At 36.4% G+C, this 17,770-nt stretch overlaps 1 protein-coding gene across 13 annotated transcripts in view; it reads right to left on the bottom strand.

Annotated features, from left to right (window-relative positions):
• Swt1 (SWT1 RNA endoribonuclease homolog) overlaps positions 1-17,770 on the bottom strand; it is a 69,382-nt gene that overhangs the window by 22,653 nt on the left and 28,959 nt on the right. For all 13 annotated transcript variants that reach the window (XR_015001390.2, XM_048431031.3, XM_085688126.2 and 10 more), the window contains 5 exons: positions 14,431-14,576; positions 11,918-12,081; positions 9,378-9,516; positions 4,541-4,689; positions 621-808 (listed from right to left, as the gene is read on the bottom strand). Coding sequence is in view for 12 of the 13 variants with exons in the window: in XM_048431031.3 (XP_048286988.1) it covers positions 621-808; positions 4,541-4,689; positions 9,378-9,516; positions 11,918-12,081; positions 14,431-14,576 (786 nt within the window). In the remaining variant the exon portion in view is untranslated. The remainder of the gene's footprint in view (positions 1-620; positions 809-4,540; positions 4,690-9,377; positions 9,517-11,917; positions 12,082-14,430; positions 14,577-17,770) is intronic.

The raw sequence follows: 17,770 nt of genomic DNA, 5'->3' as shown, positions 1-17,770 counted from the left end.
TTTCTCAAGTAAGGAACTTTTCTCAAGTTATTTCCAGTTTAATTACAGATTTGCAATCTGCTAAACTGCTGAATCAATCTAAGTGCCTCACTGGTTGTGACCTATGCAAGCAATGTTCCTTATCATGATTACATTAGAATCACCTAGAGAGGTTTTTTTTTGTAACTTATTAATTTTTATTTTGTGTGCCTCGGTGTTTTGCCTGCATGTATGTCTGTGTGAAGGTGTCAGATCTTAGAGTTACAAATAGTTGTGAGCTGCTATGTGGGTGCTGGGAATTGAACCCAGGTCCTTTGGAAGAGCAGTCAGTGCTTTTAACCACTGAGCTATCTCTTCAGCCCCAAGAGACTTTTTTAAATGCATTCTCAGACTCAACTCTTCCCCTACTGAATCCAAATTTCTAGGAATAGTGTGTAAATATAGAAACTTAAAAATTTCCCGGGTAATCCTGATGTTTACCCTGATTTAAACATAAATATTTCTAATGCACCAATTGGACCAAAGGCCCATAGCACAATAAAATCAGAGCCCAAACACTAACTACACTAGAAATTGTAATGGAAACCCTACAAAAGCAAACTTGTAATAATAAAGTGGAGGATGTCTTGGGAATTTAGTACCTGTTCTGATATATTGAAGTCCAAACATTCTCCAGGATAGACCATATTTCTTGATGCCTGGTGAACTGGGGAAGAGGAGAATCCGAGAAAACAGTAACATCTTGGTTATGAAGCTTCACCAAAGAAGTGTCTTTCTGCTTTTTACCCATTGTGCTTTCTGAAGAATCTGGCTTCAGTTTTGTCTTGACCTGTGACATAAGAATTACATAAAATGCATACCAGTCCTTCACTAGCAACTGAGAAAACAGAGACACTAGCTTACTAGAAATTCTGGTTACTCTTTCTTTCATATGTACAGAATATTCCTAGAAAAGCACTAGACTTAGAAAAAGTATTTTTCTTTCCTGTTTAAATCAAATAATATATCAGTTTATTTACTATAGTGATCTTTCTTACCTAACATTCGAATGTCAATATATTGTTATGGAAAGACAAAGCGCAAACCCCATGATTAAATGGGGAGGGGATAGAAGGGTAAATAAGGAAATCTGGAAAGGGAATATTAAAGGACATTTGAAAAAACATTTAGAAATCTACTACTGTATAAGTGTCTTAAAATGTATACATGAGTCACTGAATAATGGGGGACACAATACCTCAACTAGACATATTATGCCACCAAGTAAAACCTCCAATGCCAGAAATGGATTACATCTTGTTGAACTGTTGGTCGAAGCAGCCCCATGGAAATCCCCAAACATCACAGATGACTGCCAAGGCTATTGATTACTCTGCAATCTGATGGTGAGGTAAGACCATATTGCTGAAGACATCACTTACACATGCCATGTAACATAAAGAAGTTGAGCTGATGCCTAACTACAGCCTTCACTACAACTGACTGTTCATGGTACTGGAAGTTACACTATAGTCTATCCGAGGAGACTACGTCCAAGCAACAAACCCCGTGGCCTACAAGATTAACTGACCTACAAGATATACTGGTGCAACAGTATCACAAATGTTATAGGAATATCCAACCACTTCTGATTGGAATTAAGGCCACTCCATAAGATGGAATCTATACCTGATGCTACTAAAGTGGTCAAGAACCTGAGTCTAGATAGACCGTGTGCCTAGGGAAAACCTAATACTATTATTTACAAAAGGAACATAGCGATAAAATGATGTCTAATGACATATTGCTATACACATAGTTCAGTGTCTTGCTCAACCTTCATCAGAGAAGCTTCTTCTTGAAGCAGATGGGGACTAACAAAGAGACCCACAACTGGACAATGTGCAGAGATTGAGAGACGTTGGAGCACTCAGTCCTAAATGGGATGTCATCAAGGGTCAGGTGTCTAGTGGAAGAAGAGATGGAAAGACTGTAGGAGCCAGAGGACTCCAAGGAAACAATGTCTTCCAGACACAACAGTACTGAAGCACAAATGAATTCAGAGACTGTGGCAACACACACATGGCCTGCACATGTTCAAACCACATGGGGTCCCAGAACTGAGAGGGCCAAATGGACATAGGCTCTCATGCTTGACCAAAAAGTTATTTGCAATTGATACCTGCTTGCAAAGGCAAAATTAGTTTTCTCCAATGGAGTCACACTGGGTTTATTAGCCATACTTTAAGGCTGACCCCATGCCCAGGAGTAGCTGGCCAACATAAAACAAAAAACACTATTTCTCTAGGGTTAAGTTTCCACATTAATAAAAGAATGATTTCCAAAGTTAGCTTAATGTCGTACTATTTCTATGCTTTAAAATGTTGTGGTTTTTTTGTTTGTTTCTTTTCTTTTTTTTGGGGGGGGGGTTTTCAAGACAAGGTATTTTTAGAGCCTGTCCTGGAACTAGCTCTTGTAGACCAGGCTGGCCTCGAATTCACAGTGATCCGCCTGCCTCTGCAAATGTTTTAAATAAAATTATAATACTGTAAAAAAAGATGTTACTATTTACGTAAACACGCTGTGTACTGGAGCCCTCGGGGTTTTATATTAACTTACTCAGTCCTCGTGACTACACAGTACTATGACACAGAACTGAAACCCTATGAAACAGAAACAATTCAGACTTTTAAGTGAAGGAAAGAGAAATACAAAGATTAAAAACATCATGCAAGATAATTCAAATGGTAAGAAGCAAAAGAGATTTGACTCTCAGCAATCTAGAAAGTTATGATCCTACACCAAATGCAGAGGTGTTACCATGCTCTACTTTGTGGGGCAAAAAGCAAAAAGAGATGATCTTCTCATTTTCCCTGTTTGTATTAAATTATGAACTTACTATATATAAATAATGGCCCTATATATTTTTTCCTGAAATTAATTTTTGTGGCAATACTGGGCTGGACCTCAGGGCTTTGCTCATTTTTAGTAAGTTCTCCCACTGACCTATATCTCCACCCAGATAACTGCTTTAAAATCCATAAACGTTTAAAACTGAGTATTTGCCTATTTCTCCTTTGCTCTGGCTCTTAAATCTGAGTATACACAATCACGCAAGTAAATTTTTTTTTAAAAAAATAAACACTTATATATCACTTACTATCTGCCAGGTACTAATTTCTTCAGTAACGGTTCATTCTTATGGCAATTCTAAGTCAAGAATTATTACTGTACTCATAATACAAAAAAAGGGGGGTAAAGATTCAAAGAATTTAAAGAACTAGAGGCAAAAAAAAAACTGAAACAACAACAAAAAATCCACAGGTCAGAATCCTGAGCATGTAAAACCTAAAACTAATCAACAAAATTGATTTGAATTATTTTAGCATAGTGGTTGATCAAAATTTTGGGGTGTCTGGGAAGCTAACAAAACAAGGATGTCTCTTCCTACTTCAACCCCTCTTACACACATAGCTGAAAATGGTGCTAGTTAACTGTTTCATCCTAGTTTCTCAGAAGCTTTCCAGAAGCAAGTAGAAGATGAGTAATTCTTTTCTTGGTTTTCAATACTTGATAATTAAGATTAGGTGTACTTCTCAAGTTATTATTATTAAGAAACCTTACTTTGGAAATAATATATTTATTGTTCAGGTTAGAAACATAGATATTTAAGACATGGATCAAATCTAATGAATTATCCAACAACGACCAGCAAAATATATTCTAGGGTTCAGGATGTCTTAGTTGATGGAGTGCTTTGCCTAATATGCATGACACTCTTGATTAGATCCCCAAGCATTACATAAACACAGTATTATAGTACACATTTATAGTCCCAGTACTCAGGAGATAAAGGCAAGAGTATCAAAAAATTAAGGTTATCCTTGGCTACATTGCAAATCTGAGGCTATCCTGGGCTACATGAGACCCTGTCTCAAAAAAAAAAATCTCAAAATTTACTTTGTTATTTTTTTAAAATTATGTGCATGAGTGTTTTGTCTGCATTCATGTATGTGTACTGTGTGCATGCCTGGTGCCAGAAGAGGTCAGAAGATGGTGTCAGAACCCTTGAAAGTAGAGTTAAGGATAGGTGTAAACCACCATGTAAATGCAGAGAACTGAACCTGGATATTCTCCAAGAGCATTAAGGACTCTTAACTGCTAAGAGTCTCTCTAGCCCCTCTTTTTTGTGTGTGCACAGCTTTCTCTTGTCCATAAATGAAATAATATAAAATTCAACAACAAAAAAATAAAATCCCAAGTTTATAGTGGTATATACCCATAATGTCAATACTACAGAGTACTAAAAAAAAAATCATGCATTTGAAGCTTGGTGAACTATATAGACAAACTCTATCTCGAAAAACAAACAATTCAACTATTCTGCTATACCTTCCATAGAAAATGGATGTTTCATAATCTGTAAAAACACTTGCCTATACTTCAATGTACTTCATATTTACTCAATGCCTTTAAAATGCTAGAATAAATCATGGTAATATATCCTTTTATTGTTGGCCACTAAATCCACATTTGAAATATATGATTAACTACTCTAAACAGTACTCCATAGATATCTTACCTCTGCAAGTACTTGAAGTAGTCTGTTTACTTGCGCAAAGGTCTGTGGAAGAATACCATCATAATTTGACCTTGTACTGAAGGCATGTAACAAACTTTTAGAATCCTGAAGCAGGAATTTTACTGTTTTAAAATCCACTGCATTATTAGCTAGTAAGAAAAAAATTAAGAAAAAAAAAGTGAGAGAATAAGCATACAACATCTTGTAACACTAAGTATTAATTTTGCAATTTAAAGAGAGTAGACATTTACACATACATGTCATAACTAGCATGTCTCTCTGGTATAGAAAGCAACAACTGAACACATTTATTTATAGATTAAATGTTCACGATGAATCTGATATTCTGTTTTCAGATTCTAGGAGTTCCTTGAATACAGCCAACTTCAAAAGATAGGAAAGTGAAATATTACATTCTTCAGTAAAAGGAATTACTCACTAGACAAAAAGCCCAACCATGGTGTGTTCAAAGTTGAAGCTGTCTCACATCCAAATGACTATCATAAACAAAGAGCCATATGTAGGGACAAGCATATAAGTCAGATGTGACTCCTATCATGACTGCACAGCTATCATGTAATAACTTACCTGAAATTCTATCACGTGAAAAGTAAAACAAGATTTATTGAAAATAATATGTTATCTCTCTGCATACAACAAAAGTTCAGCTAATAAAGAATTTGGACAACAATAAGAAACAAAAGCTATAATTGTCCGCCTTTAAGTTAAATTAAGATAATCTACCATAACTTTCTCTCAAGAGGCTAAAAATATTTCCACTAATTCCTAAGTTATTGGTGACAATCATTTTGAAGTTTTAAAAAGTTAGGAAGAAGCCAGGCATAGTGGTATATGCCTGTAATTCCAGTGCACAAGAGCAAGAAGCAGGAAAGTCGCTATAGTGAGGGTCTATTGCAAACAAAAAACATTTTGAAAATGAAATAAACAAATGAGAGAAAAGACAAATCTTTGCCATTAAAATATAATGCTAAGTAGTTGCTTCCAAAAGCAGAAATCATCATGCTGCAATATTTGCTTTGCTTCTGTTTGTGGAGAATGGTGAACAAACAAAGACTTCTAGGTGTGGCAACGTGGGACCCTCACCCCTTATTCTCAAAGGGACAAAAAGAAATTTCCTAACAGAATGTTTTAAAATTAAAAACACAGACTAGCCTCACGTTCCCAGAAAGACAGCATTTTCCTTCCCCCTCTCATCCGGGAGATTATGAGCACAAGGACACTGAGCCCAGCCCAGTCAGCCACCTGGTTCAGGCTGCTAAAGATGGCCTGACTCAGGAACAGGGTGGCCTTGCTCTAACAAGAAAGAATTAGCTGACACAGCAGGTGGGGACAGAGCAAAAGACCTTGCACCCATGCCCAAAGCGACTTCAAAAGGCCTCTTTGTAGTTACACCTTTAAAAGCCTACCCCACAGAGGAGATACAACTCCTCTCTACCTCACTGCAGCGGGGTGTTAGAGATGGGTTCCAAATTAGCTCGTATTATGCTAAATAAACCTTGCTTATTACAGTCTGGGCCTCTCTGGGGGTCATTATCTGGGCACAACAGCAGTAAGCGTCTTTACCTGCTGAGCCACCTCTCTGGCCTGCAAGTTTTACACTTTTACATATTTCAGTAACAAGGCAGAGAGCATGATGTATGTGATGTACACCTATCTAGAATATGCCTCTAGTTTTGTGGTCTTAACTTCTAAAGAACTTCCTATTAAAATGTGTGTTCAAATGCTACAACAATTATTTGTATAGGTTCTAGTAAATCTTCCTTATTTTTTATTACCTGGCTTCTGTGCCTTTAAAACTCATTTTTTAACCAGGACTGGGGATTGAATCCAGGTCCTTATACACTCTAGACAAGCATTCTTTCACTAAGCTACACTTTCATACTTTTTTTGTTTTGTTTCTGTTTTTCAAGACAGGGTTTCTCTGTAGCTTTAGAGCCTGTCCTGGAAGTAGCTCTTGTAGACCAGGTTGGCCTCAAACTCACCATTATTCATGAGGGATAAAGTTGATTATTGACTCTTTTCAAATTCTACATGTGAAGCAATCTATTCTGCTTATTGTTTATATTCAGCCTATTTCTTAAAAAGGATTCACTGGCCTAGGTTAAATAACGCAAAACAAAACAAATAAATAAAATAATAAATAAATAAGTATATAAAACAAAAGAGTCAATAAATTAGGTTTAAAGTATGGGAGTATAGCCGGGCGGTGGTGGCACACGCCTTTAATCCCAGCATTTGGGAGACAGAGGCAGGCGAGTGCTGTGAGTACAAGGCCAATCTGGTCTACAAAGCAACAGTCAGGGCTGTGTACACAGAGAAACCCTATCTCAAAAAACAAAAACAAACAAACAAACAAAAAGATGTAGCTAGTTGACAATACATGAACAGTTAAGGCTAATTCCTTGACTTTAAAACATGAAAAAGTTGCAAAACCATGCACCAGTTAAAGCTGGATTTGCAAATCAAAGATACCAACTACTAGACTACATTCCCACTCCAATTTTGGCAGCAGAACTTCAAGAAACCAAAGTTTATGTCCAAAATAGTTTAAAAACCACAACTCAATGACTATGCCCTCTTCTGGTTCTAAACTCACTAGGAACCAAAACCAAATTTGTACAATGTAGTGCATGAAATGTGCTCACAGTTTGTGTTCAAAACCATGAAAAATGAAAGGGAATCATTTTAATAGAATTTTTTTTTTTTTTTACTTCTTATGGTTTTTCAAAACAGGGTTTCTCTGTAGCTTTCGGGTCTGTCCTGGAAGTCACTCTGTAGACCAGGCTGGCCTAAAACTCAAAGAGATCTGCCTGCCTCTGAGTACTGGGATTAAAGGCGTGCGCCACCACCACCTGGTTTTAATAGAGTTCTTGAGTAGATTTTGAAATGATAAAACATTTTTAAAACAAGGCGTGATGCACAACTATAATCCCAAACTTTGGGGGCAAAAGCACAGAGCTGGGAATTTAAGGTTTCCTTAGGGAGCTAGAGGTCAGTTTGGACTATGTGAGAGCCTTTCTCAAAGAATCCCAAAATAGCAACTTAAAACAAAAACTGGCTTTCTCGTCCATTTTCATATGATATGTGTGTGTATTCATGTGTGACACATACATGTATGGGGTGCACATGCACATGTGCATATGTATTGAGACACAAGGTTGATAACAGGAATCAGTCAAGCCCAGAGCTTACCAATAATAATAATCAATAATAATCAAGCTCTTCTTGGTAGTCAATTTGTGTTGATGATCCCATCTCTACCCTTTGAGTTTAGAATTACAAGGGGGTGGGTCACCATCCCACCAAGCATTTCTGGGAGTTCTGGGGATTTGAACTCGGGTTCTCATGGTTGCACAGCAAGCACTTTAACTGTTGAGTCATTTGTCAGCTCCAGAAGCAGCTTTCAAAGCACATATTATTAAAAATTATATTTACAGTGTCTAGAAACATTAAAAATGACACAATTTATAGTCACGACTTTTAAGAATTGTATCCATTCATCCAGCTGCCACAAACTTCCTTTGGAAGTATAAATCACTGTGAACTGATTAAAAGATTTTAATCAACTCATCTCCAAATTTATGACACATTTTGACTTAACTTGTGTGTTCATGTGTTCATATGTATTTGTGTGTGTGTGTGTGTACGTGCACATGTGGAGATACATATCCATGTGTTCTTTGTGTATGTAAATATAATGCCAGAGGCCAGTGTTAGGTCTTCCTCACTTTCTACCTTATTTTTTGAGACAAGGTCTCAAGCCCTGAACCTGGAACAATTTAGTTAGAGCTGTCCAACAAATCCTAAAGATCCTCCTGTCTCCACTCCCCTAGCATGGGATTACAGGCACAAAATAACATATCCATTTTTTAACATGAGCGCTGGACTGAACTCAGGATTTCATTCTTGTTTTGCAAGCATTTTACTGACTGAACATCTTTCCAGCCCTTTTTAATGCTTGTAAGTATAAGAGTGAGGGAGGGATGATGGAGGAAGGGAGGGATGATGAAGGAAGGGAGGGAGGGAGGGAGAACTTCATACAAGTATGCTTATGTATGCTGTTGAGGTGCCTGTGAATGTATGAATGAAGGTTAGAAGTTGACATCTTCAAGTACTCCTTGGTTGTTTCCTGACCTTATTTTTTTTTCAGTTATCATCAATCCAAGACTCTACTTGAACTAGCTGGCCAGTAAGTCCTTGAAATCCACCTGCCTCCATCTCCCAAGCACTGGGATCAGAGCACACTGCTACACCCAGTTTTTCCTGGGCTCTAGGGCTCTAAACAGAGGTCATTATGTTTATGCAGCAAGTACTTTACCGACTGTCTATTGCTGTGAAGACACACCATGACCACAGCAACTCTTATAAAGGAAACCATTTAAATGAGGTGGCAGCTTATAGTTTCAGAGGTTTAGTCTATTACCATCATGGTGCAATATGGTGGCATGCAGGCAAACATGGAGTTAGAGAGGTGTTGAGAGTTCTGTATCTTGCCCAGGCAACAGGAAGTGGTCTGAGACACTGGGTATGGCTGGCTGGAGCTCCCCTTGGGGGCCACTTTCTTCCAAACCACCACACCTACCGAGTCATCTCTTCAGCCCATTTTGATTCATCCTTTTTTTTCTTTTTTCCCCATCTGCTTTTTAAAAGGGTCCCATGTAGGCTGCTATTGCACTCACTAGTAACAGTTTATCTTGAACTTCTAATTTTTCTGCCTCCACCTCCCACATGCTAAGATTACAAGATTATACCAACATACTAGATTGATTTAAACTTATAAAAACTATTGTGAAAGAAAAAAAATAAAGATTCATACCTTTCAAGAGATTTTCATATAGGCTCTCAATAGTTAAAAGCAAATTATTTTCCATAACTAATCCAAATACAGCCAGCCAATGTTTTTTAAAGCACTGCAATAGATTTACTAGAGTCCATGGTGGTTTCAAGTACAGCACCTAGAAAGTATTACAAAATTATCATCTATTGTTTATTTACCTGTTATTTAAACATACCTGTGTAGGAACTTATACATGTCCCTAATAAAAATACAGCTCTTCACTCTATTTTTAAATTAAGAGGTGCTAATCACAATTTTAAAGAGGTAGGTCTAATACAGATTGATTTTTATAAAATTCGTATTAACTTTTAGTTCCATAACTTTTAAGTAAATAAAGAAAGCAAACTCTAGTTAGAGAAGTAGTATAGTTTTAACAAGAATGGTACCTCAATCTACTTTTTTCTTTTTTTAAGTTAATGCTTTTGCTATATTTTATGTGTAAAAGTGTTTCCTGCATGTGTGTCTGATCCCCACAGCGGCCAGAAGAGAGCATCAGATCCCCTGGAATTGGAGCTACAAATGGTTATGGGTAGCCATGTGGATGCTGGCTGGGTCCTTTGCAAGAACAGCAAATGCTCTTAACCACTGAGCCCCCACTCCAGCCCCTCAATCTTCTCTTCTATATGGTCATTTCCATAAGCAAAACAATCTAAATATTTCATATAGAAGAGGGAAAAATCTATATAAAAAATAATGAAATGCAACTGTCACTTGCTACACTCTTACAAAAACATATTTATAGATAATTGATCTCAGTTTAAGAAGATATCAATGCCTTTTTCTGAACCATTCATACTTCTATGAAATATTCAACATATAAACAATCCTCTTAAATATTTTATTCGTCTTCATTATTTTTGGATCAGCATTTGAAAATACTAAGCAGCAAATATATCACACTGGCAAGTTTTAGAATCTTGTTGAATAGCTGGAACAAAGGCATCAGCTACAACTAATGGGTTATAACATTTCTCTTAGCAAAAATGTGAATTTGAAACAAGTATTAAACTAACTTTTACAGCTGGGCAGTGGTGGTACAAACCTTTATTTTCAGCATTTTTGAGGCAGAGACAGGTAGTTCTCTGTGAGCTCACGGCCAGCCTGGACTACAAAGTGAGTTCTAGGACAGCCAGGACTGTTAAACAGAGAAACCCTGTCTCAAAGAACCAAAAACTAAACCAAAGTAATAAACTAAGTTTTATAAGTATGCTTGCTAAATTTGATTTCATTTAACTGTAGAAAAAAGACATTAAGCTAAAGAAATTCAAAATTCCTTAATTTTTAAAAATAACTTGTTTAACTTTATTTTTATGTACATTGGTGTGAAGGTGTCAGATCCCTGTAGTTACAAACAGTTGTAGGCTACCATGTGGGTCTTGGGAATTGAACCTGGGTCTTCTGGAAGAATAGCCAATGCTCTAAACACTAAGTCATCTCTCCAGCCTCCAAAATATCTTATTATGATCAATTTTTACTCTCATATTTACATGGCATAAAAGTCAAATATACAGTGAGATACAGTGGTGTATACCTTTAATCCCAGCAATGGGGAGGCAAAGGCAGGCAGACTGCTGTGAGTTCAAGGCCCACCTGGTCTACACAGAAAGTTACTAGGCAGCCCGGGCTACACAGAGAAACCCTGTCTTGAAACACACACACACACACACACACACACACGGTCAAATATACAGACATTTTGTCATACAGTTTGAACAAATCAAATTGAATGAGCAAAGTATTTATATATTGTCTATTTTGCTTGATCTCTTGTACCCCAAGCTCACTACATAGCCAAAGATAATCTTGAATTCCTGATCCTTATGCCTACCTTCAGGTGCTAGGATAATAGGAATGTACACCATACACGATTTATGTGGCACTGGGAATAAAACCTGCAGCCTTAGGTTGCTAGGTAACCATTCTACTAACTGAGCTATATCCTAGTCCTTGTGCAAGAACTTTCAGGATTTAATTTAAGTTCTAGGAGGTCAATGTATCAAATATTCATAGTAGATGAACAACAACTATTGGTTAATTTAAAACAAATACAGAATCTTCCCTTGGAGTACCTACCTCTTCTTTCTCATTTTTCCTTAATATATCTACTTTTGCTCTGTTCAAAGCAAAATAAATACTATAAAGTCCTAGCCTGTAAGAAATGTTCATCATATAATTATCAAAAAGTTATTACAAGGCCAGCAATGGTTCAGCATATTAAGATACTTGTCACCAAGTCTGACAACCTGGGTTTAATCATGACAAAAGGAGAGAATCAATTCCTGTCAAGTTGTTCTCTGACTTCTACAGGAGCACCAAGGCAAACACATACTTGCATACATGTACACACTTGTACACAAACAAAAAACAAAATAAATATATAATCAATTTGAAATTTTTAAATTATTATAAAACTTAGAAAAAAATGTGATATGGATTACTGTAAAGTTTTTTAATTTACACAAACATCTTCTAAGATAACAAACCATCAATAATAAAAAGTATCAACTAATATCATGTACCTCCATCCAAAGATTTCCAAAAGCAATTTTCATTTCTGTTTCTAATATTGAAGATAAAGCTGTTCCAAGAGATTTTTCAAAATCACATATAATGTGCTCAAGCAGAATGGACAGTCCAGAATTTGTAGATTCTTCCTTAGATGTCTCCTGTATAGGTGCTGTTTCTTTAAGACAAAGTTTCAGGTTTTACTAAAAGAGTTATCTTTAGTTTAGTTTAGTTTGTTTTACTAAACAAGTTATCTCTTGTTTTGAGACAGGGTTTCAAGCAGTATAAGCAGGTCTCTAAGTTACTGTGTAACTGAGGATGACCTTGACCTTCTGACCCTTGTCTCTTTCCCAATGCTGGGATTACAAGCATGCATCACCATGCTAAGTTTATATAGTACTAATATCAAACATAACGATAGGGCTATGCTCGTTCTAGGAAAGTACTTGACTAGCTGAGCTACATCCCCAATCCCCACTTAGGGTTTTTGACAAAAAGCAAAAACAACCCCCCAAAACCCTAAATTTTTTTTTTACTCAAATGGAAATATGAAAAAACATGTTATTTTAACTAAATAAATTTTATTATTTTTGTGTGTGTGCAGCAAGTGCTTTTATCCATTGAGCCATGCCACTGACCTCATTTTACATATTTTTATTTATTGACCATCTCTTAACATTAAGGCATTGTTTTTATTATTTAAAAAATCTAAATAAACAAAAAAACAGTAAGATAAAAAAATATCAAAATGAAACAATGAAACAAGAAGCCTACACACACACACACACATAAGACTCATTTTGTGTTAGTCAGCTACTCCAGGGCACTGGACCTATCCTGGAGGTGGCTGATAGACCCAGCCAGATTCCATTGGAGAAAGCTGATCTTCTCATCCCAGCAGGTATCAGCTGCAAACAGTTCCTTAGCTAGGGGAAAGACTTTGCGTACATTTCTTCTCAGGGCTGAGATGAAAATTTTATTTTATTCAAACAGAAGAATTACAAGAATTCTTTATTTTCTGGTTTTTTGTTTGTTTGTTTTTTTTTTAAACTATCTGGCAACTGCATCAAAGTTGGTTTTCTTCCCCAAAATGGTGCATATTTCAACCCGTATCAATAAAGTGTTTTAAAATGAACAAAGTTTCTGGCTTATCTACATCCATGCTAACCTCCTTCAAAATAATCTTTTATAAGTTCAGCTGTTACCATTTCATTAACATTATACTTTTATACTTGAAAAATCACTACAATTTCTTTACAGTAAATTCAAATACCGAGTGACTCATCTCCACAGACCCCAGATAAGGGTTGAGAGTGACAGTAATAGAATGGACAAACTGAAGTTTACTCCTGGAAAACCATGAACTATAATATCCTGTAATTCCTCCCAAATATCATTTTGAGTATCATGACAAAGATACACTATTCTCAAAAAGGGAACAAAGCAGTATATATGAGTGCATTAATATTTATACAATTACTTATAAAAGTATATCTAATGTAAAAAGTCAACAATTGCTTTCTCCACAAAGAGGCCAGAAAAATGGTCAGATCCCCTGGAACTAGAGTTGTTTGTGAATGTTGGCAAATGAACTCTGGTCCTGTGAAAGAGCAGGAAGCACCCTTAAGTACGGAAGGAAAGTTCTCCATAAAAAGAAAAGCTGTAGTGGTATATTAATCATTTTGATGAATAAATCTTGCCTGAAGATCAGAGGCAAAGCTAAAGCCACTACAGGTCAGGCAGGCATGGTGACACCTTTAATCCCAGGATTTGGGAGTGTTAGAGGGATCTCTGTGAGTTCAAGGTCACCCTGGGCTACACAAGATAAATGCAGAAACAAATCCAGGTGAGGGTACCTCACCATGAATCCCAGCACTAGGGAATCGTACACCCTTAATCCCAGCACTAGAGGGAATATAAAATGAGGGGAGACAGAGGCTTAGTCTGTTTAGTTTGCAGTCGCCCAGTCTTGGTAGAGGTAAGACTCTAGAGTCTACTAAGACTCTAGCAATGTAGTAGTTTATCAAATATCAAATCACAGAATAGATCATTCTAATAAAAAGTCAGTATTGTCCTTATATTCCTTAATTATTAGTTTAAATTTTAAGAAAAAACTATTTTACTAGAATTGTATATCTGATTTTTCTATGTTAATAAAGGATTAGGAATATGAAACTAATTTTACAAAAATTAAAGTTTCATGTCAAAAGAATAGTTCCTACAACCATTAATAATTTAAAAGACACGTTTTACAAGGTACAAGTTCTGTCCACAATGATTATAAATAAGTAAAAATAAAAGTGAGAAAATGAATAAAAATAAAATTAAAAGTATATGGAGATAAACAGCAAAAATAGTAATGCTTGCTTCTGCATTTTCATAATTTTAATTTAATACATGAGTAAGTATTCTAAGCTTGCTATTATTTTAAATTACTAGATAAAATTGTATATTAGTTTTAAATGTTTCCAAAAATATTAGTGCACAAGATGTACTTCTTTCTAATCATTAGTAGTAAAATTATTACCTGCTTTCAGCTGTTGATTAGAAATACAAGGCTGAGGACACACACTTGTGTTCAGAGCTAAAGATACCATCTCTGCATCCAATTCTTCTTTACTGAGTGACTTCACACCACTTATCAGTCCTTTACTTCTTAAATTCCTATCATCCCTGAAGGTATGGTTACAGAAGAAAAAATATTTTAGAAGATCAACTATATGTCAATTCAGAAACACAGGTTATCAATATAAACATTAAAAATCGTTAGAAGTTTAGAAATGAAATCGAGAAAAGCATTTATATGGGATTAAGGGGTTGTTTAGTGGTTAAGAGCACTGTCTGCTTGTGCAGAGCACCAGATGCCCCGGCATCCGAGTGTTCCTGTGCTCATACTCATGTGCCCACACATACACACACAAAATCAAAGATTATAAAATAAAACTTAGAGAAAGATTAAGGCTTAGATTATTTGAAGTTTCTATAAACGTCTCTTTAGGCACTAGCAATAGCCCATAAACTTCATATGGTGCCTTTCAACTGTCATTCAATATTTGTACTTGTGTGCTCACACACACGTGTCACAGAGGCCAGGAGAGGCTGTCGGATTCCCTGGAAGTGAAGAAGTTCTAGGTAGTTGTAAGCTGCCCAATGTCCGGTTGAAAACCAAACTTGGGTCCTCTGAAAGAGGAGTGCATGCTTTCAACTGCTGAGACATCTCTCTAGCTCCTAAGCATCTTCTTAAGAAACAGGAAAAAAGGGGGAAGAAAGGCATACCAGTACTTTCTGGGATGATCAATATGTTTTATATACTGAGAGAAATATGAACCATGCTACTGTGTCGATTTGATAATGCTGATAGTTATTAATATATCTGTGTATTCCAACATAAGTACATTTTTTCTCAAAAAAATAACTAAAAATAATCAAGCTAGATAGGGAGTGAATAAAGATACAGACGACAGAAAAAATAGCAGACTCTTAATAATTGTTGTAGTTAGATTAGGATTTCATTCCTCCCTGCCTTCTAGAACTGGGAATTGAGTCTAGGGCCTCATGGATGCTAGTAAGTGCTCTACCACTGGTACATTTCCAGTCCCAGGAGTTTATTCTTCACTTTAAATATTGTTGGAATTCTTCATAATATAAATAAGGAAGTACTATTTAATTTTTAGAACAATAAGGGTATCGAGTGAGGAAGTAGAAAGCATGATAGTGTTAACTGTAGAAAAGGGGAAAGTAGCATGCTTTAATGTGGAGTGGTGGCAGGGAGATAACAAAGAGACCCAGCAGAACAAAATATGAAAGTATGCTCTTTACACAGGACTCAGCATAGGACTTTGGAAACAGATCAAATATGGTACTTTTCACTCACTTAAAAAATAGTTTAAATTAGGCAAAGTTCGGGGAATCCTGAGGAAGTGGGAAAAGAAGGATTGAGCCAGAAGGGTCAACAGCAAAACAAGAAAATGGTCTACACAATCAACTAATCAGGGTTCACAGGGACTCACTATCAGGGAGCCCATATGGTTGACCTAGGTCTTCTGCATACATGTTATGTCTGTATAGCTTGGTATTCTTGTGGGGCTCCTAACAGTGAGCAGGGGGTTGTCTGACTCTTTAGCCTGCTTTTAGAACCCTTTTCCTTCTTGGCTGCTTCATTTAGCCTTAATATGAAGGGATATTCATATTAAGTCTTAAATGCCTAGTCTTAAAGCAACTTAATATGCAATGTTTAGTTAATATCCCTAGGAGAACTGCCCTTTTCTGAAGGGAAATGGAGGAGGAATGCATCTGGGGAGAGTAAAGGTGGGAGGAGGGGGGACTGGGAGGAGAAAAGGAAGGGGAAATGAGGTTGGGATGTAATACATGAGGAAAAACCAAGAGTATTTTTTTTAATAATGATAGATTTCAAATGTCTTCAAAATACAAGTGAAACTATCAAATAAGTAGGTGAGTATATTAGCCTGGAACTTAGAAGAATCATATAGATATGAGATATTAAATGAGATTGTTAGTTCAGACAGTAAATCTAAGGGAAACACTTAAAATAATCTGGAGCAGTGGATTCTGATTCCAGATCCCCTCGTCTCATGAGGAGTCTGCTTTCTCATCTTCTTTTTAAATAAAATTTGCTTTCCAAGGTTCCAAAGAAAATAATGCATAGTATACGGTGTTGTGCTTTTTCCTATTACTATCAACAACTGCTAACAACTGTAACATCATCACCATCATTATCCATACAGCTAAAGACATGCACCCTCACAATAGGTACAAGTTGGAAGATGACTTCTACAACACACAGTATCAACACTTAAAGAAAAGCCCTGTTGAGTGCAGCAGCACATACCTTTATTCTTACTACTCAGAGCACAGAAGCAAGTGGGTCTTCATGAGTTTGATGCCAACCAGCTCTATATAAAAGTTCTAGGCTAGACAGGCAGTGGTAGCTCATGCTTTTAAACCCAACACTCAGGAGGCAGAGGCAGATGAATCCCTGAATTTAAGGCCAGCCTGGTTTACAGAAGAATTCCAGGACAGATTTCTCTGTATTGGCTAAACAGAGAAACCCTGTCTGAAAAAGTCAAAAGAAAAAAGTTCTAGGCTAACCAAAGCTACATGGTTATATGAGCTCTAGGCCAACATGAGCAACATGGCTACCTTATCTCAACTTAAAAAATAAAAAAGTGACCATGTTCTAGGCACTACCTCTAATTCCTTTACATATATTACCTAATAAACCTTATGAAGCAGGTATTCATCCTTCTGTTTTTTAGACACAAAGAAGCTAAGTTAGAAAAACTGGAGAGTCGTACAGCTGATAGCTGACAGACCTAGAACTATAGCCCAGGCAAATTTACTGCAGAAGAGGCACCCACAGGGTAATGTAACATAAGCTACCTTCTCCTTGTATATAAATAAATAACCAACTTTTTGTCTCATATGACTGGAAAATTTTTTTAAATGTTTATTTATTTATTATGTATACAATATTCTGTCTGTGTGTATGCCTGCAGGCCAGAAGAGGGCACCAGACCTCATTACAGATGGTTGTGAGGCACCATATGGTTGCTGAAAATTGAACTCAGGACCTTCGGACGAGCAGGCAATGCTCTCAACCTCTGAGCCATCTCTCCAGCCCCTGGAAAATTCTTTAAGATTTTGATATCAACTTCCCATCCCTCAAAGTGTTCTGAGTATTATATAAATTATATTGAAATAAAAGCTCATTCATTTAGTATCTCATTCCTCTGGGATCGTGTATCATAAAAAATAATAGCTGAGTATGATTAGTGGTAGATTTAGAAAATTGTTTGATCCTTAATTTGGTAAATAAAATTTCTAAAAATTCTTTACTGTAAGTTATT

This window comes from Myodes glareolus, chromosome 5 (assembly GCF_982192425.1).
Source record: "Myodes glareolus chromosome 5, mMyoGla1.1, whole genome shotgun sequence".
In the NCBI taxonomy this organism is placed as follows: domain Eukaryota; kingdom Metazoa; phylum Chordata; class Mammalia; order Rodentia; family Cricetidae; genus Myodes; species Myodes glareolus.
The sequence above is the reverse complement of the archived record's forward strand: the minus strand, read 5'-3'. Positions and strand labels throughout refer to the sequence as shown.